At 37.5% G+C, this 26,473-nt stretch overlaps 1 protein-coding gene and 1 long non-coding RNA gene across 6 annotated transcripts in view; both read left to right on the forward strand.

The window, feature by feature from the left end:
- Nucleotides 1-25,815, forward strand: part of LOC132114430 (pre-B-cell leukemia transcription factor 3-like) — an 83,986-nt gene extending 58,171 nt beyond the window's left edge. Inside the window, exons 3-11 of one of the 5 annotated variants that reach the window (XM_059522541.1) lie at nucleotides 8,830-9,071; nucleotides 10,918-11,108; nucleotides 12,534-12,669; nucleotides 14,049-14,078; nucleotides 17,381-17,546; nucleotides 18,119-18,196; nucleotides 18,619-18,731; nucleotides 19,676-19,765; nucleotides 24,408-25,815. In XM_059522541.1, coding sequence (XP_059378524.1) covers nucleotides 8,830-9,071; nucleotides 10,918-11,108; nucleotides 12,534-12,669; nucleotides 14,049-14,078; nucleotides 17,381-17,546; nucleotides 18,119-18,196; nucleotides 18,619-18,731; nucleotides 19,676-19,765; nucleotides 24,408-24,500 — 1,139 coding nt within the window. In that variant the 3' untranslated portion in view covers nucleotides 24,501-25,815. The remainder of the gene's footprint in view (nucleotides 1-8,829; nucleotides 9,072-10,917; nucleotides 11,109-12,533; nucleotides 12,670-14,048; nucleotides 14,079-17,380; nucleotides 17,547-18,118; nucleotides 18,197-18,618; nucleotides 18,732-19,675; nucleotides 19,766-24,407) is intronic. The other 4 variants (XM_059522542.1, XM_059522543.1, XM_059522545.1 and 1 more) reach the window with 4 other exon arrangements.
- The window catches only part of LOC132115158 (uncharacterized), a 226,837-nt gene that overhangs the window by 118,465 nt on the left and 81,899 nt on the right, over nucleotides 1-26,473 (forward strand). The window lies entirely within an intron of this gene.

The following is a 26,473-nucleotide window of genomic DNA, read 5'->3' on the forward strand; positions in this document are numbered from 1 at the left end:
AAATGTCTACAAGATGTTTGTTTGGGTTATCTTTTGCCACCCCTGTCTTCTCTCCCCTCCTCCTCTCCCTCACCCTGTCACAAACCTCTCTCCTGGGGAGAGGAAACACATCATCATCTAGGGACATTCAAGCTACCTGAACTGACAGGAAATCCTCTACTCTTGACTGCTGCCACTTTTAGTCACGTCTCTCACTCTCTCTTTCTCCCTCCTTCTTTCTCTCCTTCTCCACTGCCTTTTAAAATTCAGATGTTTAAACTTAAATGCCCTGTCCCAGCTCTGAGGTGTGTGTATGTACCGTATTTTTCGGACTATTACCTTACTTATAGAAAATAAAAATTTTAAAAAATGTATTTCATGCCGACTTTATCTTGAAATTACACTGATCTGTCTCTATAGAGAAAATCTGTAGGATTTTTATATCTGAATTCCAACTGTTGCTCTCCATAAGCATAATGCATTTCAGACTTTATCCCAATAGTCTTGCTATGAGAAACTTGTGTCACTCTAACTCACATTTAGAAAATGTCCAACATGTTAAGTCGACAGGCAAAGTCAAAGTTGACAGGCTGGACAGGCAGTATGCGGTGGTCTCGCGGTAAAGTGGTCCCCGACTGTGGGGAAATAGAGAGCCTTTAGCTTGTGACTGGGGCACTGATTTGAGCTGGCTGAGTCGATTTGGTGGGAGGGAGCAGTGCGCTGGCCTCCCCAGTGCAGTCTCAGGTATGGTAATTAGTCTGTCATTAAGATTGGGAATAGCTAATGTGTATTAATGTGTTAATGGCATGTTAATTACCCTACATGTGAGAGTGAGAGAGAGCCCGGAGGCGCTTTCCCCTCAGCGTTCTCTTTGCCATGTGGATGTAGGCCAAGACTCATGTATGGACACACACATACACACAGAACAAGACACTTGAAGACACATTAACATGCTTGAATTTGTTTCAAAAGATTTTCAGAAGTGATCTGATCCACTCTGCTCTTAAGGTTTTTCCCACCAGACGTGACTGAGAGGTAGCTGGTTTTGTATACTTCGGTTTGGACCACATTTACATACACACTTTCTATTGACTTCTATTGTTTTTATACTGAGCTAATGATGTTTTTGATTTCATAAACATTGCACAACCCTTTTAGATGTTACTTAACACATTATTTAGTGTGTTTATTAAGCCATTTTCCTTGTGTGGTCAATTTGTCTGCTAAACCGGCCCCACATACACACTTTTCATGGTCATGAACGACCGAGCACTGAGCTGCTCTGAGAGAGATGACCTTTCTAGATATTGACAGGAAATAAATTCTCTTTCGATTAGTTAGCTTTGGGAGACCTGCGCTGGTCGATGCAATTAGACGTTCCGAGGTGTCGATAGGCAGCGGTCTGCTTCAGAGCAAATCATTGAACAGAAAGAGAAGGGATGAGTGGGTATGGGGTCAGTCGGAGGTGTATTGAACTGAACTCACGGACCGTGGATGCGTGAAAGAGAGCACTCGAGAAAAAGCACTGTAAGACAGTGCTCGCATGCGGGGGATAACTGAATCACAACAAATGTATTTCTTTCCTGTCTCCTCATGATGCTTCACAAAATCAGATGCTCTTCCTGTTATGAACAAACACGGAGAAGTATTTCTGCTGTCAGCACATCACAGTCGGATTTCAAGCCGTCCGTTAAATGGATGAACTGAAAACAAACAATTTAGTTGTCTGGAATAGTGTTTCCCAACCTTCCCCGCACAACTTAGCAAGTACTATTTTTATCTATATAAACCAGAAATATGATCTTTTAAACTTACACCACTGTTCAAAAGTTTGGGGACATTAATATTTTTATTGAGCAATAATTAAAAAAGACATGTATAACGTTACAAAAAAATCTATTTAAATTAAATTGTTATTTTACATGTTTTATTAAAATGTTTAATAAGTATTGCAGTTACCACAAACATATTATGCAGCACAACTGTTTTCAACTTTTATAATAATACAAAATGTTTCTTGATCACTGAATCAGCATATTAGATTGTAGGATCATGTGACACTGAAGTATGGCTTCTTAAAAAATGTAGCTTTGAAATCACAGGAATTAATTGTTACAAATATTATCTAATATACACTTTTTTGTATTCATTGTGAAATAAATGAGCATAAGAGACTTCAAAAGCATTAAAACAACTTAGTGACTGGATATTGGATATTGGATATATTTATTATCAATAAAATGATCAACCAGTATACAATAATTCATAGTAAGGGTGAAAAAACATACTCCATAAAACAGTAATTTGACTAGAAGACTAGAAAATAGAAACTTTTTAATTAACTGCATTTATTTTGATTGACCAAATGTACACAATTAGATTTTTTTATTTCATTATAAGTGCATATGTTTAGCCATTAATTACAAAAATAAAATAAAAATAATAGTTCTTATGTTTTTATTATTTTATATTGAAACTTTATTTCAGTTACATTGATTTAAAGCAAAGCTGTTTGTGTAAGTATTAACAAACACACATCCTCACCGAGTTGCTGACCGTACTTAAAAAAAAAAAAAAAAAAAAAAAACACGACTCTCAGTGGTGCTCAAGTGTGTTAAGAGCTTGGCACGCTTCAGTACTGCACATTAACTCAGCGGGGATGAGTCTTTATGGCTCTCATGGCTACTCTAATGTGATGGGAGTAAACAAGGTAGAGGTCAGAGGGCAATTGTAAGGGCATACCCAGTGCCTAAGGGACAGATAGAAGGAAAGAGACAGAGAGAGCAGGTGTAAATTCACTATAATTGTTGTGACGGCACACGGTTGTTAAATACTTCTCTAAAACCATAATATTGTGTCTGTCTGATGTGTTTAAGTATAAGGCCTGTTTGCTTCATTTGTGTTGGACCTAATGTACGCTTCTGAAAATATGTGCTGCTTACAGGCCTAAGTGTGTTCAGCAATCTTTTGTTCGCAGTTTTTATTTAAGCAGTCGTAACACACTAGCAACAGTTCCCCCTTCATGGTGTTGTTCGTTTGAGCTGATGAAATCGAGTGACAGGCCTAAAGCACAGCGTTTAATTGGGGCTGGTTCTTCGCCGTACTGTGTATTTTTAGGGTACTTGTGAAGTTGAAGCCTCGCCTCCATTCTTCAAACGAGCTCCCAACCCCCTATTGTCCATTTACTATGATACTCGCAACGTTGCATCAGACCCAGCTGCTCAGAACAGAGCTTTTTCTGTCGCATTGGCTCGGGTTTAAGTCTTAAGGAACTTTCATCAGATAAAAAAAAAAAAAAAAGTTTAAAGGCAGAAAATTTATGTTTCGTACTACTACCTGGGATTGTTGCGTCAGTTCGAAGGTAAAGGGTTTGGATAAAGGTGCATGGTGTTTAGACATGCCGTCAAGATTATGCTGAGAGAGTGAGGTATTAGGTAAATCCAGTGCAGATAACTGTGACTAAAGCAGTGGAAATTCTCAGCTGCGTATTTGTAGCTTTACTGCCAGTGAAGGATCTAATCGCCTCAAAGCCTATTTTACCAGGATCACGGCACGATGTTTACATTTCTCATCCTAAAAATGTTATTAGCTGCTTAGCTTAAAGGAAACCGCAGGCCTCGGGATGAAATAACCCGCTGTGTGGATGTGATAGCACTAATTCATTTCAAACATATTGGGGTATAGTTTGGAGTGATAATACTGAAGAGATTTGGTTGTTTCTTATTTGTCTGGATCCTCCGTGAGCCATAATAAAACGGATAAGAATAAAGATTAAGAGAAGCGAATATTGAAGGGAGAATATTTCAGACTGAAAGGAAGGAAAATCTGGTGAAATTATATGTGTGTAAAGCAAAGGAGCAATTCTTATACAATTCTTGTTTACAATATATACTCAGAGTTGTTTGAATACACTTTTTGTATTCATCTTGGTTTCATATGGTTTGGAAAACTTTTATACCATTTTCAACAAAAGGTTTGTTTCCTTATAATATTATTGCAATGATTTAAAATATTTTAAGTGTAATTTTTTTTTAAAACAGCATGTTATATCACCAAGTAAGGACTACTATCTACTTTGAACATGCAAGTGCCAATCTTAATCAGTTTTATTTTTTAAAGGTTTTTAATTTTTTTGTCATGTAATATTTTTTTATAAGTATTTTAAAGTATTTTTAAAACACACACACACACACACACACACACACACACACACACACACACACACACACACAATTATATATAATGAATTATAAATTCATAAATATTATTAATGAGATGGGACATTTTTTTTTACATGTATTGACCTTCACAACAGTCACAAGATCTTGAAATAATTTCCAAAAGGTTTCCCTTTTAACACTTTTTTCACTATGATATGAGGATTGTTGTAACACAAAGACTATGTACATATAACAGCTTAAAGAGAAAGGACTTGAGAACCCCAAAAGACTTTTGGGAGGGAATGGGATAAATATTCAACAGGAAATGACTAGACTCTTATTTATGTTGTTAAAAGAAAGTGGCCCATAAACCACAGCACTGTTAGCTTGAAGCTCTTGCAGCAGGTGGAGGTGGAAGAAAAGAGGGGGTCCGTGTCTACAAACGTGTCCATTATGGATGGCTCTCCTGGGCTGCCGTGGCACCAATACACCATGTCTGCAGCCTGGAGGGGCCCGACGCGCTCTCTGCACAGCCGAGTAATCATTTTTATCCCCGCCATTTCCCAAATAGAAATGGACACGTATGATAAAAGTGTCAGGGCCAGTGTGGGCGACAGGACCTTCTAACTGCATTACATGTCACATCCTCACGTCCCTTTCTGTTTTTCGCTTTGCTTGCGAACGGCCTTGTTATTGCTTGCAGGAACTTGGCGGTAATATACAGTGTGAGATGAACAGCTCTTTATGGCCTCAGATTATTTGGTTTGAATGAAAGTGCTGATTTATGTCTGTTTAAGTGAAAAGCACTGAACATTCCCTCAGCTGCATTTCCTGTTCTGGTCCTTCAGGAGCAACTGAGCGGAATGGTAGTGACAACTGAGGCTGGTATGGAAATGTGTCAGTTGTGGTCTATTTACTATACCTGGCAGAAACGTGAAGAAATAAACCAACCTCAAAATCTAAGCCTTTACCTCCTCTAACTTAACACAAATCAAACGCAAACCCAAACATAGTCATACTTGCATATGCTACCTAGTGAGCATGCAAATCATCGCATCATCTGGAAAGTATCACACTCTTTTTTTTTAAGCCATAGTTGTGTACAAACCTCTGATAAACATCTAAAACCACAGACAACATCTGCTAAATGTCATTCTAACATGCGACAGGGAACATTCTGGCTAATCCACATGAAAACGATGAACACATCAAATCAGGGTCATAATAGTTAAATAGAACTAAAAATAAAACCATGAATAAATGTTACAAAAAAAAAAACACTGAAATAAAATATAAAAAGCTTATTTGAAACATTTCTCATTTTCATTTATTTTCATGTTGCTTTACTAAACTGAAACTACAATTGAAATAAATAAATAAATTAAATATAAAAAAGATATAGATAAAACATATAGATAAAATACAATTAATATAAACTATAAAAACAGAGCACAATAACAAAAAAACAAAGCAAAATTACTAACATTTAAATAAAAAGATAATAAAAACGAAATTATGGAAATAAAAACTAATTCAAAATAATAATAGAATATAATAAAAACTATATAAAACTACAGTGGATGAACTTGATGTCTTGGCGATTGGTTGGTTGTGTGTATGTGTAGTTGAGTAACTGCTCTTGGACTCATATTGTCCCTGGTGTGGCCTTGGCTCTGCGCGCTGACACTGCATTGTCCAGCACAGCCAGCTGAGCATCTCACACAAATGACCTCATTCATCCTCGGCCTCTCACACCATTACACCCATGGCCTAATATCAACAGCACATACATGTTCTAACACCTGATCAATACAGCACGGGCCAGGCAGCGACCACGATCGCCAGGATGGGCTGAAGGTGCTGCTGTTTAAATTTGTTGTGTTAGCCGAGTAAATGGTCTCTTCATGTTGACAGTGTCTTGTCTTTGTTTATTTACTAAAGTGGGTTAGCTAGAGTGTCTGTGTTCAGTGGGGTTTGTTTGTACTCTGTCCCCGGGCGTTGATGGATTGTAGGCTTTTTTTTGTTTAGTTTTTTGTGGTTGTGCTCTATGGGACCAAATCTTGAAGTCTGTTTGCAAAACCATAATTAACGTGTAAATATTTGTTTATCTTGTAATGTACACGATAATTGGAAGTGTATGACCATTTAGGGAGTATATGTATTCAAACTTGTATTATGTTTGTGCTATTGATTTGAACCACATATAGTAAATAAACTAGGTAGTCAACAACTGTTTTCAACATTAATAATAATAGAAAATGTTTCTTGAACATCAAATCAACATATTAGAAGGGTTTCTGAAGGATCATTTGACACTGAAAACAGGAGTAACAATTGATGAAAATTATGCTTTGCATCACAGGAATAAATTACAATTTAAGCAAAATGTATAAAAACATAAGTTATTTTGAATTGTAAGAATAATATTTTAGTTTTTACTGGATTTTTTATCAAACAAATGCAGTCTTGGTGATCATAAGAGACTTATTGCCAAACCCAAATAGTCTGTATTTATGTACATATTTTTGTTTAATAAAATTATATATATATGTGTGTGTGTGTGTGTGTGTGTGTGTGTGTGTGTGTGTGTGTGTGTGTGTGTGTGTTAAACTACTCAAATGTAAAATACATTTCTTTGAACTGTTTGCCCATCAAGCATACCTGTGCTCTTGTGTGTGTGTGTCTTTGTGTCTCTGTCAAACACACAGAGAAGCTTAGCTGCTTGCAAGCCTTCAACAGTGCAATAATAGTCAGTAATCTCCTCATTTAGGATTCAGCATCTCACAGTATCTTAATGAAGCCTGTAACGAAGCTCTCAGAAACTCTCAGAACCCCCAAATCACCCACTAGTTAAACCGTCCAAAATACCCAGACCAACCACAGCATATACACACTCGTCTTAGTCCTAGACATTTCCTCCTGCATTCATGATGATTTCTCACCCCCTGATATAACTGAATAATAGCATGTTAATTTCAGCTATTTTAAGGCTGCATTCTTTTTTTTATTTATTTATTATTATTTTTTTTTATTCTACGTCTGGCTGTTAAAGCTTTTAAAGCGATGTGTTGAGTGAGAGTTAATTGGGATTCACTAAAATATTGTTTAGTCTAAAGTGTATCCAGTGGACATTTTGATTGCCCAAAAGTCTGTATGAAAGGGTAAAACAAAATGGAAGAGAACTGTGAACCGGGCAGCTCTAGATACCAAAAAAAAAAGTGTTCCTCATGGTAAGCGACAATTACTACTACTAGGAAAGTAGAAATCAGGATGTGTCCCAATAACAATCACAGAAGGCCAAAGACAAAGTGCTTAGAGTTCTTAGAGGAGCACCATTACAAAACCTTAAGATTAAAATTTGATTAAAATCTTTCATAAAATAACTTTTTCTGCTTCATTATTCTTCTATATGAATGGAATTCATTATACAGACACACAGAGTGAGAGAAACAGAGAGAGGCAAGCATGATGGGGAAGTTTGTAATCAATCTTAATGGCTCTTTACTGCTCCAAGGTTCATTATGAATTTCAGGCAACCACAATGAGCTATCTTTCACCCTCATATCGATTGCTATGCAAATTTACATACATTTCAAGCAGCCTTGCCTCTGCAGAGAGCAGAACTGGATTGTATAATAAAACAGTTTGTTGACAACAAAACATAACCACACTTGTGAGAACACTTTCTGTTCATTATTACCCTGTACTCGTGGATTTGGAACAGCAGGCGAGCGCATTCAGACACGTGTACATATGCGCCTTTCTGTTTAGCATCGCCTCAGCATGGAGAGGTGCCATCACACTGTTGAATGTGTGTCAGTCGGTGAGTGTCCCTGTCATGTATGGCTGTGAGTACACACACCGTGTGTGCAGTGTGCTGTGAAAATTTGAGAAGGCAGCACTGCAACAAATTCATACCTACGGGCCTTTTCAGCACTCTCTCAGTACCGCCAGCGCCCTGATCCATCTCACTTTAACTCAAGTAGAGAGATGGGCCGGAGTGGACGACATATTTTTACTCTAATACAATCTGGAGTTATTTTCGCCTGTTTTGACAGATAGTGGCATTTGCTGCCAGACAGAGGCTTGATTGCAGAGCTCACTACCCGTGTTATAGTGTGCCTATGATTAACGCCTATATGAAATTCAATCATTCGTCAATAATGAAGTCACTCTTTCATCGTTCATGGCTCATGAGGGCAGCAGATTTGCTCAAGTGAGGCAGTATGTTTTTTTTTTTTTTTTTTTTTTTAAACACCAATAACTTGCTGGAAACTTGTTCCATTATGTCTGGTTTCGACACAGTGTAGTATTCATTGCATTTCTTTATGAAAATGTAGAGTTAATAAAGTTTAGTACAGTGTACTTAAGGGGATAGTTTGGACAAAAAGAAAAAAAAGAGTTTGTCATCATTTACTAGTTTCAGACCTGTATGGCTTTTATACTTCAGTTAAACAAAACAGTATATTTAGAAAATATAAAGTATATTAGGGTTCATTTTTTTTTTCTCGTTGGGACCAGGTGACTTTAAATGACTTTAAAAGAGTTGAAACATTCTTCAAAATATCGTTTTTTGTGTTTCACAGTTCAAAAGAGTCATATGTCTTTTACAATAAGTTGATTCAAAACTGTTTAAGAATATAAAAAGCCTTGTCATGTCACTGACCAATCGCTTCTTGTTGTTTATCAGGTCTAAGTATCCGCGGGGCTCAGGAGGAGGACCCACCTGATCCACAGCTGATGCGTCTTGACAACATGCTTCTGGCAGAGGGAGTGTCAGGACCGGAGAAGGGCGGAGGATCGGCGGCAGCGGCGGCGGCAGCGGCAGCAGCCGGCAGTCCCACTGACAACTCCATCGAGCACTCTGACTACAGAGCCAAACTCTCCCAGATCAGACAGATATACCATACAGAGCTGGAGAAATATGAGCAGGTGAATGACAGTTTACACTACAGTACAGGAAGCGTTTGTGTTTGTGTTGATTTGGACAAGAACACTCAAGTTGATTTTAATGACAAATTCAAATTATGTAGCATTATATTTATGTTGCACCAAATCCTTTTCCAACTTTGTAATCACTAAAATTGCATATCTAGTTATTTTATGAAGCCCAAAAACATTGTACTGTACAGAGCAAAGAAGACTACAAAAGAACTTTGTATCTGCATTCACATATTTGCATTGGTCCTATGAGTGTGAATCATTCCAGCTTGCTGTTCTGTCTGAATAGATGTTTTTCACTAATGCCTTATGATAGGTTTAAAGGAGACCTGGAGGCCTTCACCTGAAGGTGTCACAGGTCTAAACCTGAGCAAGCATTTTGCGTTTTATAGTCCTGTCTATCATGATTACGACTGAGAGCAAATTTGATTTATTGTGGTATTCAGGCATAAGGACATCTTCGACTTACCTGACCCCTGAACTGCGGTAGTCTAGACGTCCTCTTATAAATTTTGAGCAGACGCTTTTAGTTACAGTGTGGAGAGCAGCTTCTGATTGCACAGTGCATTTGATGTGTGGCTATATTTCGGACTTGCTACTTCATTGAGGTCATTTATTGATTCTTTAATGGAGCTGACATTAATTTTTGATTCAGCGCTTTAGTTATTTTCCGCATAATCAAGGACGAGTTGAACCAGGGCCTTTCATTTATTATTATTATTTATTTATTATTATTTTATTTTTTTTATATGCTGTACAGTTAAAGTGCTTGGTGTTTTGAGGAGATGCCTTAAACAATAATAAGTAATAGATGCTAACTATTTGCCCCTGGGTCAGTGACATCATGAATTTTTTTTATGAGATCTGTACATTCATGTATTCATTTTTTCTTGACGGTTACACAGTGTGACAGAAACCAACATGAATACATGTACACAACTTGTGTTTTAAACTAGATTTTATGAGGTTTTTCCTCTTGTTTCCTCTTATTTGTCATTGACCCCCTACTGTTTATGCTGTACATACACCATGAACAATGAAGAATGGTCGGAAGAACACTTTTATTTGTAAATAACAATCCTTCTAATATGATATGGAAGTTGTTTAGCTAATGGCTTAGCCAGCCATTGGGCTAAATTAGTCTGATTAACTTGCAAGCGTTTAAAAAGGGAGCATGTGGAAAAGGTGGCTCAACCCAGGGTAAATGCATCCTTCTTAAGGGTGTTCCCCTTTTAATTATCTAAATGTAAATACTTAACATTTTACTCCGAGTAATGAGCTAAAGTATGCACTACCTAAATTAGTTATTCTAATTAATCATGCATGAACCTCTGCTTTAACGAAAAGCTGTTTAATTCTTTGGGCTCTGGGCAGGTGCCAAATTGCAAATCGGCATTTGCATTCATAGATGACTTCATCTATTTAGTCGTTCAAGTCTTGCGCAGCACTACAAACAGTGTGGATAGTGTTTTTCCCATGCTTTCAAGAGTGGGGCTTTGAACTTGCTTCAAAAATTGCTGATTGCTGCTCCGGAGAGCTTCAAACGAATGCAGTTGAACTGATGTGCTTCTTCTGCAGAATAACGTCAAAGGGCATTTCTGTCACTGTGCCGAGAGTATATAAAAAGAGGGTCAATCTCTAGAATGGTTTTGGAGTTTAAGTGAGGATGCGATGCCGGAATCGTATATATAGAAATTATTTATTACATGTAGCTGTTAAGTCTAAAGACTTACTTTAGTAGTAGAAGTAATTTAGTTTTGCGTAATGCACTTTCACACCTACATTCTCACTCAGAATACAAGCTGTGTCCTCAGCTCAAAATTTTCTTTCTCCACAGGCATGTAACGAGTTCACTACCCACGTTATGAATCTGTTGAGGGAGCAGTCTCGCACACGGCCTATCTCGCCGAAAGAGATCGAGCGCATGGTCAACATCATCCATCGCAAATTCAGCTCCATCCAAATGCAGCTTAAACAGAGCACCTGTGAAGCAGTCATGATCTTGAGGTCCCGCTTCCTCGATGCCAGGTTAGTATCAGTGTGAGATCTGTCCATATAAATTACAGTATGTCTAAATGAGTTGTATCAATTGTATTTGAAATAATTCATAGTCTGCTATATGCAAGAAAGTAATGATTACAGAATATGATATCAAGTTAACCATAAAATATATTGGTTCCAAAAGATGTGGTCACATTTACCATTTATGGATCAAGTCTATTTATAATAGGACTCTGCTCAATGGGATGTTTCGTGTGAGGGTGATAAAGTTCCCCAAACATATTTCTCTAGTGTTCAAGTTGGTCACATACATTTGCCATGTTTGCTGTACACATCTTTTTTAAAACGAGGACAAAATAGTCATTATTCTACTAAAGTTTGTTTTACAGTAATGGCTTAGTAAAGTGAAGTTAGTCTTGAAAAAATATCAAAGCCTCATTTGTCTGCAGAAGCCACTTGGTTTGATATTTTATCTATACAGTGGAGTTCAGATGATTTTAAGTGTGTTCAAATACTTTTTGGTGCCATTGTTACTTGAATTGGGACCCGTTTTAGCTACATTTTCACGTTCATTTGACCTTTAGTCTACAGAGTCAGGATTTAAGCTTAGCCACTGAATGCATGGCACCTGTTATTAGTTGACCATAATAATGCATTCATTATTATTCAGCCATTAGTGGTTAAGATGTGTTGCCAAGACTAGAGTTTTAGAGCCTAGAGGCAATCCACAGAACACAGTCATACTAAGCACCTGAAAGCAGTTAAGAGTTTTATAGAGTGGAAATGAAGTCAATTGCGTTTGGTGGGTAGGAGGTCATCAGCAGGTGGCCCAGATTACTGTAATTACAAACAATTGGAAGAGGAGATTTGGAGAGGTGTAGAGGGGAGAGAAATGATGCAGTGAACATGAGAAAAGAGCAGATGAGGTATTGAGGAGAACACTCAAGTGGAGCGGAAGCACAATCGTTTGGCTGCCACTCGTGTGAAAGGCATTAAACAAGGCGAGAGAAAGAAGCCAGTGCTTAACCGTGGCTGGGTGGGCAGCAGTGAGTGGCCGTAAGTGCAACTCCATCAGGCCCTGCCCCAGTACTTGAGGAACAGTGTTCAGCTGGCCATGGACTGATTTCCCTAATGTCCCAAGATACAGCTCTGACTGGGAATGCTTGAGCACCACTAAACGCCCCATCAGAGTGAATGAAAGCGCAATAGAGGGAGAAAGAGAGAGGGAAAGCTCGCAGCTCTAAACACTGAACAGTTCACGCTTCACTTAGAGCTTAGCCGATAACGTAACATCACCCATTTGTGTGTCTACATATGTATTCTGATAATAGCCTTCCCGACTTCATTTCTTGCCAGCAGCTTCATTACGAGTTTGGCCATCACACATGGTTTTATTTGAGTTTCTCTAATTGCCTTCCTTCTCTTGTTTTTTCCCTGCTTGTCCGACGGCAGACGGAAACGGCGGAATTTCAGCAAGCAGGCAACCGAGATCCTGAACGAGTATTTTTACTCACATCTTAGTAACCCTTACCCCAGTGAAGAGGCCAAAGAGGAGCTGGCTAAGAAGTGCAGCATAACAGTATCCCAGGTGAGACCACACCACCCATCCATGTTCCACACATCCCGTTTGTTGAATAGTCTGGAAAGAATGACCGACAACAGGTCAAAGTCTGGCCAGGGTTTAATTAGGTAAATCCAATGCCATCCCTGCTCTGTCCCATTTAAAATGGTTAAAGCTAGTCTAATTTCAGCTGGACTAACTCTGGGATCTTCAACCATGCTCCTGGACTCACACTGTCCTTCAGAGTTTATTTCCAACCGGCTCCAACACACATGCCTCAAATTTTCAAATGATCCTTAAGACCTTGATTAAATGGTTTGGGTCTGTTTGAATAAGGTTGGAGCTAAACTCTGCAGGACAGGGGTTGCCAGAAGCAGAGTTTGAAGACCCCTAGTCTAGCTGGTTTAGGTGGTTGGCCAGTTGGTCCCCTAGCCTGATCAGCTTAAAACGCTCAAAAACCCTCTAAAACCAGACAACAAACAAACCTGACAGGCTTTAAGACCATCAAACCATCTTAGACTGGTTTAGGCTATTTTTTCAGCAGGGTACTATAATCTAGGCTAACAGTGTCTAATTGGCTGTGATATGTCACACAAAGGCCCTGTCTCAAATGGTGCATCTAATGGACTTGAGGTGGACATGAACTTATCTTGTATGATGTTTAGCTTGTCATTTTAGGGTTCCAAACCTTCCCAAGCACCCCATTTGAAACCGCTATGCATCCTCGAATGTTACCCAGTAGTCCATGTGGCAAAGTATAGACTCTGAAGGAATTGCGAGTGCTAAGGGTGCCATTTGGGACAGGGCCAAGCTTGAACACACCAGAAAGACTCTCCAGTGCACTGTCTCTCATTGTCCTCTTCTTTCCTCTCGTCACTGTCTAGCATGCATACCTGTTTGCTCTAACACATCAGTCTGATACTTCCACTGAGCTGAGTCTCAAGCAGGGCCTGAAGACAGAGTGTACCCTGTTGTGGATGGATGCCACAGTTTGTGGTGATCTGTGTCAGTCATTGTGTTTTAGAGTAAATGTGTTCTCGCATGTTGAGTGTATCTGTGTCGGTGAGAAAGAAGAGGGACTTTATTTTAGTCAAACAGTATGATCCATTATCCCAAGGAATTTAAAAGTATCACAGTGTTTTCCCACTCTAATAACTAAATTCAGAATCCACCTGAAGGCAAGTATACCCACCCACACCCATCTCCCCACAGACAAAACTTTTCTTTCCTTTTCGTTTTCAAGTGGTCACAGAGGTTGTTAAGGAAAATGTGTACTGTTAACCTATTGGTCTTCGAGCATATCTGCATACTCTGTGATGTAATAAATGTGTTTTCTCTGTGGGGAGGGGCTTATGGGGGGTTGTTCAGAGTCAGATCCTGTAAAAGCCATTCTTTTTTGCCTTCAGGGGGTGGGAACCACCATCACTGTGGCACAGGTATGTCATGACTTCTCCTGCTCCACATTTCTTGTGCCATTTGTTTTTCTTTGTTGCTTTTCCTTTATTCTGTCACCAGTTTGTGTGTGTCACTTGTACCTTAGAACATGTTAAGACATTACTCAACACTCTGTTCCCCAAAAGTCTACCTTTCCTGCACTTACTGACTACAAATCTGCACACTTAATCAAGTGTCAAATGGGAATGATATATTTAGAGTGCTTAGTAATCAAACCAAGTATCAGACAGTATTTATGTTGTAAGACTTCTGCTGTAATATACATATATACACCCCCTCCACTTTTTCCTAGAGAATTTAACTCAATTGTCAAACCGCTAAAAGTATGTGTCCCTTTTGATTGTGTCTTGTCATTACACATTTTGACATGCCGGTGATAGATATTTACCCCACATTGTATGTTATCAGTGTGTTCTGTATGTTCAAAAAATATTTTTTTATTTGGCAATATCTTTCATTAAATTAATTTGTATGTTGCAATGTTTTGTTTTGTAAGGAATTGGTTGCAATGGGGTTAAAAATAGATTCAGTTTGGCAGTGTTTTTATATTAATATTAAAAATAAAATGGTAAATATTCATTTTTACCAGTTTTATTTATTTATATGGTATCCATTTGTGTGGTTTTTTTGTTGTGTTTTTTTTTGTTTTTTTTCACTATTGTAACGGTTTCTAGCACATGTAGATCCCAGTGATTTTCTGCATTGTCATTTTTCCTGTATCTGAGACATGTGCTGATTAGAAGTGATGTGTGGTGTTGATGGTATTGTTGATGAAATTTGGTCGCCTTTATCAAGCACCACTTCACGAATCAACCTCATTATCTGAGCACAATCTCTGTGCATGTGTGATGCTTTGGCTTCTAAATGCAGCACACAAGGTCACATGATGCTTTTGGGGGGGAGTGTTTTCATAGCCACTATGATTTTAAGCATTCTAGAGGGGTTATTGCGCACCCTTCAAATGAGTGGGCACAAAGTGTGGTGTCCATCACCCTGTAGAATGCAGTTCTTTTGCTTCACTCTTCCTGCGGTTCAAACGAGCGACACTTATCAATATTTCAGCTCATTATACATGTAGCAGAGCTCCTCCTCAGGTTAATGTGTTAACTATTAATGCAGACCGCTTCATTATTGATAATATCAGCAGCCCTGGCCACTGCAACCGCCCATGAGCGCGATTGTGTGTGTGATGAAGCCAGAAGTCTGAGGCTTCATTTAAGCTCTACTCGCAGCAAGAGAAGCAGTATAAATCAGGAGGTATTGAGACCTGGGTAAGATCATCCATCCCATTTCAGTGACACTAGCAGTGTATTGACCCAAGCTTGGGGAGGGAGTAGTGGTGAATTATTAACTAAACCCACACAGAAGTTCCTCTCCATTGGTTTAAAGCAAACAAACCAGGTATTGGGTTCCAGCATAGAAGTCTACTGGGTCTCTAGTCTGTTCTCGCATAAATCTAAAACCCAAGTGTATGAGGTAGATTTGTTTTAAAATATTAGTATTAAAAAATATTTGTCAACTTAAATTGATGTGGGGTGTAACCAACATGCAGGAAGTCATTTAGTTTGTCATATGACAGTACAACAAAATTATAAAACATGAAATATATCACAGAATGGGGCCATATACCCTAATATTGAAGATCAGTTTAGAAAACCCTAATATATATATATATATGTATATGTGTGTGTATTTGTAATAGCAAGGTTAGTACAGGTGTAAACCCCAGAATACTTATTAGAATTGTATAGTATTCAAGCATTTGTGATATTTGCTTAAAAGAAAGTTTTACTTTAAACCTAATCAAATAATGTTTGTGAACACTTATGATGGTTATACCCCTTACATCATTATTGCATTCAATACTTTTTTCTTTAAGATTTCCTATTTTCATCATCTTTATCTTTCATCTTTTTTTGTCATTGACTCATACAGCTATAGAACAATCATTTAAATTAGTTATGTGTTGTAAATAAGTTTTAGTTTCGTTAATATATGAAACATTAGGGATAGAAACAGCTAAGTTTAAAGTATTTGATCTTTAGAGGGAGGTTAGCTATGTGTGTCTCTTTTCTATGGCCTTAAACTGCTACATAAGCAGGCTAAGTAAAAAGGATGATGGCTAGTGCTTTCATTGCTTCCAATTAAACCTTGCTTGTTAGTTTAACCTCTAGGTAAACCCATCAAACAATTGATGTTAAGGCAAAAGCCTGCCAACGGTGGTGGCTTCAGCTGAATGGTCATTAATTTTAATTGCCTAGATATTAAAGATTTAGAAGCGCATAGGCAAGGTGGGGGTAGAAATGATCTGATGTCATGTAAATTCAGCCACTGTAGCGTAGTGTGGCTCGGGCTGCTGGAGATATTAAAATGGAAGCAGAGAGGTGGAAATTAAATAAAGCATCATTAAGGGGCTGAGGCTCTCTGGTCCTCCAGTCCAGCTAGATCCGGAATACGGCAGGAGAGATCGCCACGGCGACAGGCCACTGTAATTTATAGGGCTATTAAGAAACAACCCTTAATCTCTTTATTATTCCACAATTATGCAGTGCTAGCATGTGCACATCTACCACCCCCCCATGTGACCCAGATCTTATTTTTTTCCTGGCTGCTGATTTTAGTAAAATTAGCATTATTGTAATTATTAATGTATTGCGTTAAGGCGGTGCGGCTGCTTTTAGGTGTACTATCTGAGTTGTGGTTATTATTATGTCTTTTATTTGTCTTAAGGCAGGAACACAAAAGTGAAAAGAACATTAGTGTTATTAAGATACATAAAACATCCACGTAACTTTTAAAGCAAGGTAGTGAAATTAAAATCTAAAGATAGTGTTATGTTAAAACTGTTATTTAGAATGTGTCCATTTTTTTTAAACGGGGCCAGGGACCAAAACAAACAATTTTTAGCAAGATCTCTGTTAGCCTTACAGGGAAATATACAACCTTCACATTTGGCACTAGCTACTCGATCCCATAAGCACAACACTGATCAAATTTTGCCACAAGAAGAGCAGCCCCTTGTGTGTTTTGTCTAGAGACAAACAGGGAGCATGTCATGCCTCCATCCACAATAACGCACAAGCCCTGTCTGATAATCGCTTAATTAGTCTGCATGCCCAGTGGATATTATTGTGGGAGGCTGGGGACTGTGGACTTGATGGACCTAAACATGACATCTTGAAACAATCACTCTGCTCAGTGCACAGTGCCTTGTCTGCATTGAGGTCTGACACCCCCTCCTCTTTTTTTCCTCTCTTTCTTTTTCTTTCCATCTCTTGCTCAGGTATCCAACTGGTTCGGCAACAAGAGGATCCGCTACAAAAAAAACATTGGCAAGTTCCAAGAGGAGGCCAACCTGTATGCCGCTAAGACAGCCGTGACTGCCGCGCACGCAGTAGCTGCCGCAGTCCAGAATAGTCAGACTAACTCACCGACCACACCCAACTCCGGTAAGCTTGCACTGATCCCGGACGAGCCCCCAAAAACCAACCAGCCATCCCCTATCCCAGCTCGGTCCCTTCTGAACCTCTGCTCCCTCTGGCATGCCGGCTGGTTGCCGTGACAGTGAGAGGTCCCAGACTGGGGGATGAGCCTCACTATCCTGCCTCTGAGACTATACATGCTGAACGAGATGAACAAAGTCAAGCAGAAACTGTGTGAGCTAGTTGCACATGCTGAATATGTTTCTAGATTTGAGGGGTGGGAGGGTTTTGGTTGTTGTATGGGTAAAAGAGATAATCCTCACCAACTGTCCTGCCTTTCTATCCATAAATATGTGACAGTGTTTAGCCGCTGTGAATTGATGGAAATATCTTGCCCGGAGCATGTTACACTCTTGAAGAAATGTGTAGTATGAAATAATTATGAATAATTGATTAGTAAAATGATGCAGTATCTACCTTAAATTGATGCTCTTCCGACATAATAAGCAGAAGATTTGACTGTGATAAAGACATGGCTTAGACCCTAAGGAGTTGTGGGTAAGCAATTTTTTAAGGGGTCCCCTTTTTCTTGCACCCAGGATTCCAGATGAAAGATGAAGAATTTCAGCTGGACTCTGCAGAGAACAAAAACACTCTATTAACCAACATGTTCACTGGTACTGGACTTTTCCATAAGCTTGTTATTGTCCTTGTCATTAGCATATAATTCCCTTTATGAACTAGTCCACTAAAGTAGGAATAGGTGTGAACCCCTATGGAAAACTTAGACTTCCAACTCCATATACCATCTTTGTACTTTTTTTTGTGATTTCTCCCCTTGGTTTTGGCATTTTAGGTGACCCTCGCGAGCCCTTCTAGAGATGTAATGCAACCTAGCCGTCACCCCCATCCATATCCTTTCATTTCTTCCTTTTTTTTTCTTTTTCTCTCCTTTTTGTTGCTTGCTTTCCAAGCATCTCTTCTTAGTGTGGTGCGTGTATGCCCTCGCACATATTGTGTGTATGTGTGAGTCTGTGATAGCCTGTATTTCACTTTCTCATCCTCTAGTTATTCAGCTCCTTACATCTTTCCTTTCTAGGTTCGTCAGGTTCTTTTAACCTCCCAAACTCGGGGGACTTGTTCATGAGCATGCAGAATCTGAATGGGGATTCTTACCAAGGGGCACAAGTCGGAGCCAATGTGCAGTCACAGGTAGGCGCTATGCACAGGAACTGGGGCTTGTGAACCAGAGCAGACCTGTCAGCTAGCCTACCATCCACATTAAAAACTCAACTCCCTCCCCCTCAACATATAGAAAGTGATACAGATTTGATTACCCCCTCAACAATTAGTTTAACTATAGTCATGGAAGATTAATGATTACTATAGTCTGGACATGGACGATTCCTTCATATTTCCTAAATGGACCCCCAACTAAATTAACAAATCACCACCCATAAGAGGCCTGTCTGACTAGAGACTCATTATTTACAGTATTATGCTAGTATGTTGATCCTGGAGCAGACCCCATTTTGTAGTTGATGTTGTGAATGCATTTGGCTCTGACTTAAGCTCTTGGGTTGGTATTGGTTGTATGGTACTGTTCTTTCCTCCAAACCTATATATCCTTTTCTGTCCCCTTTTCATCATGATTATCCCAATTTTCCATGTTCACATAAGCTCATTTCATTCCCATGTTAAAAGACACCATTTGAAGGAGAGAGACAAAGAGTTAATGTGTACGGAACACTTCTCAGATTCTCAATATCTGCTCATGTGCTGATAATGTGTTCTTAGATACCGTAATCTCCTCCAACTGTTGTCATGTGTGAATATTATTGTGCTTTGTAGTAAATTCCAAATGAAAACTATTCCATTCCTTATTTCTATGTGTTTGTGTTTAGAGCCTGGAATTAGAGTTATCATTGTCAGAAAGCAATAGAGAGGGGAAACGCATATATTATCCTAAATATTGCATTAAACCACATACTATGTGTATCCCTAACTTCATTCAGCTGCATATAAACCGCAAAGCCATCAGATGTTTTTATGAACACCATTGCCTTTGTCTGTTGTCACCATACATCACTGCGTTGATCTTTGTGTGTGTAACGCAGAATGTTGACAAGCTTGACTTCCTGTTGTGTCCTCTGCAGGTGGATACCCTGCGCCATGTTATCAGTCAGACGGCAGGATACAATGATGCCCTGGGGGGGAATCTCATGTATAGTCCACATAGCTTGAATGTAAGTACAAGTGCCTTGTAATTAAGCAATAATAAACGTTACCTCAATCATCCTAACATCATAGAGATAGTCTATAACTCTATAAGCCTTTTTGAATGAAAATTAAATATATACTCCCATTCAAAAGTTTAAGGTCTGTAAGTTTTTTTTTTTTTCTTTAAGAAGTCTCTTCTGCTCACCAAGGCTAATTTATACTGACATTACCACGATTGAGCAGACTGACACGAGCAAGATCATCTAAGTGAGCAGCTTCAGACTGCGTTGTTTTCTTGCACTCCAACATCTCACGATATTAAAAACTAAATTAATTAATTAAACTTCGCGCGACGTAGTTTACACACCTTTATTATATATGTTACATGATTTATTTTGATAGGTTAACTGTTTTTGTGGTGTTAAGAGAAAGCACCTCCGCAGCCTGTTCTTAACATGAGAGAAAGACAATCTTTTCTACTTGCTGCAATAAATTGCAATTATTCTGCACTAAACAAGTGAATTTTGCCAATATATTTTCAGAGATGATAGACGAGATGTTATAGAATATAATATAGAATATAATATAATATAAACCATGATACTTTTTCAGGATTCTCTGACAGATATAAAGTTCAAAAGAACAACATATTTAGACATTCTCACACTTTTGATCAATTTAATGGGTTCTTGTTGAATAAAAGTATATACTTTTTTTGTTAAAAATGTGCTTTATTTAACTAAATGATATGCCATAGGCACATAAACACCAACATTTTTGGTTGGCATTTACTAAGAAATGATGTTGTGAAAATCTGCAAAGTGCAAATACAGTTATTAGAACATAAATCAGAAGGACCTGAGTCAGACAGCAAGAAACCATCATAAATCCAAACTCCACGACAAACAGAGTGATGAATCAGAAGATGACAGGAGTATCTATCCCATAATATGCATAAAGCGGAAAAAAAATTTTTTAAGAGGGAATAAATGCTTTGCTCCGTAAAAGCTCAAGCGGCTCAAGTCTTTGGGAGTGGTGTGAGGAAAATGAGATTCAAATATATAATAAGTCAGTTTGTTGCCTGTGTAAACAGTTCCTATTACAGTAACCTATAAAATGAAAAGACTTACTAGCACATATTGCCTATGTTTGCCTGTTTTGCAATGCTTCAAAGAATTTGCAATATCCTTATCAACATGATGAAATATGAAAGTATGATTGCCTGCAGCCATCTGCAGGCATGAATTTTATCTTCCTTGATGAGGTTTGATATTATTATTATTTTTTTTCAGTCATACACTGCGTAATCTGAAACCATCAGAGTAAAGATTAATTTATTTGATGTTTGGGGGGGGGGGGGTAAATGCAGACATACTGTATATCTTCCTTAAGCTAAACACAGGTTTAGATGTTATAACTGTTACCTTGTTTTTTTAGGGAATTGTTTATAATTATAAACTTAGATGTATTAACCTTATCTAAAAACTAAAAAAGGGCTGAATGACAAGACTCTGGCTGATGAGCTGATAAAATAGGAACATATAATTGTATAGTTTATGAAAGACAATTGATCATTTTCTGCATTTGCAATATTATAAAATAATCCAGTAAAATGTGTTTTGAAGATTATTACATATCCATGATACAAAACAGCTTATTTATCACTCCAAATATTCCTTGTACATTATCAAAAAAGACAAATGAGCTTTCCAAAAGCAAAGCAAATCACTTTCAATTGGGAAACAGATGCAATCTGATGGAGGAACAATTTGCAGTGAGGTAATTAATAGAGCAGAGCTGTCATATGTGTACTTTCTGATGACTGTTAGAGCTCCATTTGCATGAATTAACTCTAACAAAGCACACAACAATAAATGTCATAAGTCAAAACGTATGCCGTTTTTTCACAGCAGTGGGGCCCAAACGTGTGGCTAATGCTGAGACGGCTGTGTGTGTGGGTGTGTGTGTGTGTGTGTGTGTTTGGAGGCCTCTGTGGCCTGTAGCTGTGCAGATGAAGTGTCAGCCTCTCGCAGACTCAAACGCCACACTTTCACACTCTCTCACTCTGGTCCACTGCTCAAGTCAGAACTCACTCTATCATCACAACAAGTGTGTGTGTGTGTGTGTGTGTGTGTCAGGCTGAATGCGAGTGATCTATGTCATCAGGGTACAGCAGACTTCCTCATAATGCTCGAGTTTCAGCATCAGTCCAGACATTGTAGCTGGAAGAGACTAGCACAGTCTATTTATTGACCTGTTCCAGGAACTCTAAATCAGCAAAATCCTAATTCCCCCACTGAGCAGTCCCCTTTCACACACACATATGCACAGGCACAAACATCTCCCCATGATTTTATATAAAACATAGACAGATTGTTTTGATAACCAAACATCTCATTAGTAAATCAGCATATGGCAGTACTTCTCAACTAGTTTTGCTTCAGGATCCAGATTTTACATGAAGTGACAATTCCATGAAACATTGATTGTACAAACAAAGTTTGTACTAAAATGTGACCCTGGACCATCTTAAGTCGCTGGGGTATATTTGTAGCAATAGCCAAAAATACAATGTATTGGTCAAAATGATTGATTTTTCTTTTATGTCAAAAATCATTAGGGTAAGATCATGTTCCATTAAGATATTTTGCAAAGCTCGTACTGTAAATATATAAAAACTTCATTTTTTATTAGAAATATGCATTGCTAAGAACTCATTTGGACAACTTTAAAGGCGTTTTTCCTCATTCTTTAGATTTTTTTGCACCCTCAGATTCCGGATATTCAAATAGTTATATCTCGGCCAAATATTGTTCTATCCTAACAAACTATATATCAGTGGAAAGCTTATTTATATATAAATCGCGCTCTTGTATTTTTTTTTTTTTTTTTAATTGACACTGAAGACTGGTTTTGTGGTCCAGGGTCACAAATGTCATTAAACATAATACTAATATTATTATTATTATTTACTTAAGCCAATGATTTACAGTATTTATTATTATTATTATTATTATTATTATTATTATATTTATTATATTAAGATCGTTTGTTTGTTTTCGAAGCCAGTGATTAACTATTTTCATTATTTATTGAAATCTGATTGGACATTTCTTTATTTATTTATTCACTGATTGATGCCAATGATTGACTGTTTATTATTATTATTACTTTATTATGTTAAGCAATGATTCACCATATTTATTTTTTATTTTTTATTTTACTAATTATTGAGCCAATGATCCACCACATTGTGTTTGTGGCTTTTGAGAACGAGGGTATTTCCTCAGGCTGGCATATGCCTAATTTGACAAACTTCTAAAGAAATAATTTCAAATTAAATATTGCAGTGTTTGATTGCATGCAATTCTTTTGATACCCAATATGTTTTAAATAATTATAAAGGATTTTTTTTTCTGTGGTTCATGAACCTTAACCATTTGTTGTGGTGATATGAAGAGTGAGCAGTAAACTCTGGTGGGGGATTGAATGAGGAAAGATATCCAGCTAAAGCTATTCTCCAATGAGAGCCGGGAGCGCTCATGCGTCAGGGTGGAGGAAAGGCCTGCACCGTCACTTCCAATCAGCATCCTTCCAGCTTTCCGCCTCCCCGGCCTTCCTCCCCTTGACTGACATCAAAATATGGAGCGACAAGCTGTCGGCCCACCACTGAAATCTGATTAGACATTGATTTCAGCAATCGTTCCCATTGGCCACAACGTTTATGCAAATTTGTTTTCTGAGATCGAGGGAAGCAGGGACAGAGAGTGGGAGGTTTAGCGTGGCAAGATGTCCATCGTCATGTCAGACAAAAGATCAGAGGAGACACTTTCTCTTATTAATTTCTTAATGCATTAATATGCACATCTATGCAAGCTTCACTCCCATGTACACACCAGAATTAGGGCACACACTTAAACACAGCATATGCAAGCAGACAAATAAACACTCGTACTTCCTGCCACACATGCTTATGTTATTTTTTTGAAAACTAAGAAAGATTATCTGTATTATTTTACATAACAAAATTCTTTAAAATGCTATATTAAATATAAATAGATAAATATGAATCTGATAAATATCATACAACATTATTATTATTATTAATAATAATAATAATAACAAATATGCAATGTATTCCTGCGATTAATATATTATGCTGATTTGAAGCTTAGTTATTATTGGTGCTCAGTTATTAATAATACTATTAATAATATTAATGTTGAAAAGTTTTTGGTGCTTAATATTGTTTTGTGGAAATGATGATATATATACATATATATATTCAGGACTCTCTGATGAGTATAAAGTTCATTAAGTAGCATACGTTTTAAATAAATATTTATTAATTTTACTTTTTCATAATTTTTTGTAACATTATAAATATCTTACTGTAATAGATTATTTTTATTATTATTATTATTATTATTATTTTTACTTTTTAATGGTTGTGTATCACAGTTTTTTAAGTGGCAAATAAGCGCCAAAATTATGGCGCTTATCTCTCTTTCTCTCTCTCTCTCAGAAAATAAAACATAATAATAATAATAAAAAATAAAAACTTAATTATTCAAAACGTTTGCCCATCAGTGTTTGTACATATAAAAGTGTATTTCTTTTTTTCACTGAAATTTCTTACATTTTTTTTTCTTCCTGCTGTGTTTTCAGGGTAATGGGGGATGGCCGGCTGCTACGACTCCATCCTCTGTGATCTCCCCTGCAGAAGGCCCTGGTAGTGTGCACTCTGATACATCGAACTGATCTTCTCGTTGACATGGCTCCTTTCCCTAGCTGTGGACAACCAATCACAGAATTACAAATCCACAGACTGACCAATCAGAGACGCAGAATAAACTCTTTACGCTCATCCAGAATCATCCTCATGGAATCATCCACAGTACCCTTCCACAGTGTTTTGGAAGCTGGATATTTCCTAGCCGTAATATCAGTCCACTGCAGTTTTTACTAACAATCTCTCCTCCGATCATATTAAACAATTATGTTTTGTTTCTTTTATCATTTGAAGTGTACAAACTCAAAATGTATTTTTTAAAATTAGTGTTTTTTTTATTTTTTCTTGAGTTTATTACCAGTCATAACCCCTCTCCATTGTGCTAACCAACTGTCAGCAAAGCTTTAGTGCAGGAATACATCTGGTACTTACAAAAGTATATTCATACGATGCTAACCGATGCATTTAACAGGGCTAAATGCTACAGAAGGCAGCTTGGGGAATTGATTGCTGATATTTTTTTAGTTTTATTAATATCACACCTAGCAATGACGTAAACAAGACCACCTATGGAAGGCAATCCACTCCAATTTGGGGGGTGATTTTTTGAAATACCTGGCAATTAATGTCTTTTAAAAAAAAACACAAAACGTAATCAATATTCAGTCCACTACAATTATTGAAGGTAAGTGTAGAAGATGGGAAAAGGAAATATGGGTCATCTTGTTGGACGCTCTTCTGGCAATTTTCCATTCAAAAACTTTCTTGTATATGACATAGCTTGAGAGTATTTATACATCTCACAAATCAATACTCCGCTTTATTACCTCATTGAAAAACATAGAAAACCAATAGATTTCAAACATTTCTTTAGCTTATAGTGCTCTCACTGACTACCTCTCAACAAAAATCAGCACCACCACCGTTTTTGTCTTTTACTTTCTGTCATTCTTTTTGTGTCTTTTTAAAATACATTTTATACTTTTGTTAGATTCGGTTCCATCTTGTAAGAAATTTGCTCTCTCTGACTCTCTCTTGCGCTTTATGTAATCTAATGTATATTTTAACCTTCTAAGAAAACTTAGTTGCTTTGTTGCAACTTTTAAAAAGAAAAAAAAAAAACATAATATTAATAATATGAGAGTATGGAGAATACAGCGGCTGGTGGAGGGGAATTTTGTGCTGGAACAGGGAGGGGGAAATACGATCATAAAATTAACACCAAACAGTTAAACTGTTGTAAATACTGAAGAACATTTTGAATGTTGCTCATCTTGTTACTAATTCATGCAAAAAAGACATAAAAAATTAATAAACAAAAACCCATGATGAAAAAAGAAGAAAGATAGAAAACCTGTAATGTATAGAGGTTTCAGTATTCAGAATTGTACATTACAAAACCCTGTGTGACAGGGTTCTAACTTTCCTTCTCCTCTCCTCTCTTCTCTTTTTTTTTTTTTTTTGTATCGTATGTTATTCTGAAACTGATTTTAAAAAAAAACAGTCATACAAAATTTATTTGTGGCAGTGGTTCTAATGTATTAAAGATGTTTCGTGTTTCTTTCTAACCAGACTACACCCTGGACTGAAAAGTCTTCCTTGTGGTAGTTATGTGTAATTTCAAAGATGAATAAAAATGTTTCCTTTCATGACAGTCTGTTTTGATATTGCCTTAGGTACACTTGAGGTGATTATAATACTAATAAAAATATTTTTTAATGAATGTAAATGAATTAAACATTACATTTAATTACTTTAGTTTTAGCACAGGCATAGTTGTATTATTATGAGAACAACTGTACTTCTGTTATATGCATATACATGTGTATCCAGAGTCTTGTTCATTTGCATGAATACCTCTTCATGCCAATTTCAGCAAAGTGAGAGATTTATTCTCCTCCAGCGCGCATGTATCAAATCAAGCACACATGCTGAACTAAACACAACACCCTATTTTGCTAACGCGTAAGTGCTTGTGTCACATTACTTAGACAATCATACG

The sequence above is a fragment of the Carassius carassius genome, chromosome 34, assembly GCF_963082965.1.
Source record: "Carassius carassius chromosome 34, fCarCar2.1, whole genome shotgun sequence".
In the NCBI taxonomy this organism is placed as follows: Eukaryota; Metazoa; Chordata; class Actinopteri; order Cypriniformes; family Cyprinidae; genus Carassius; species Carassius carassius.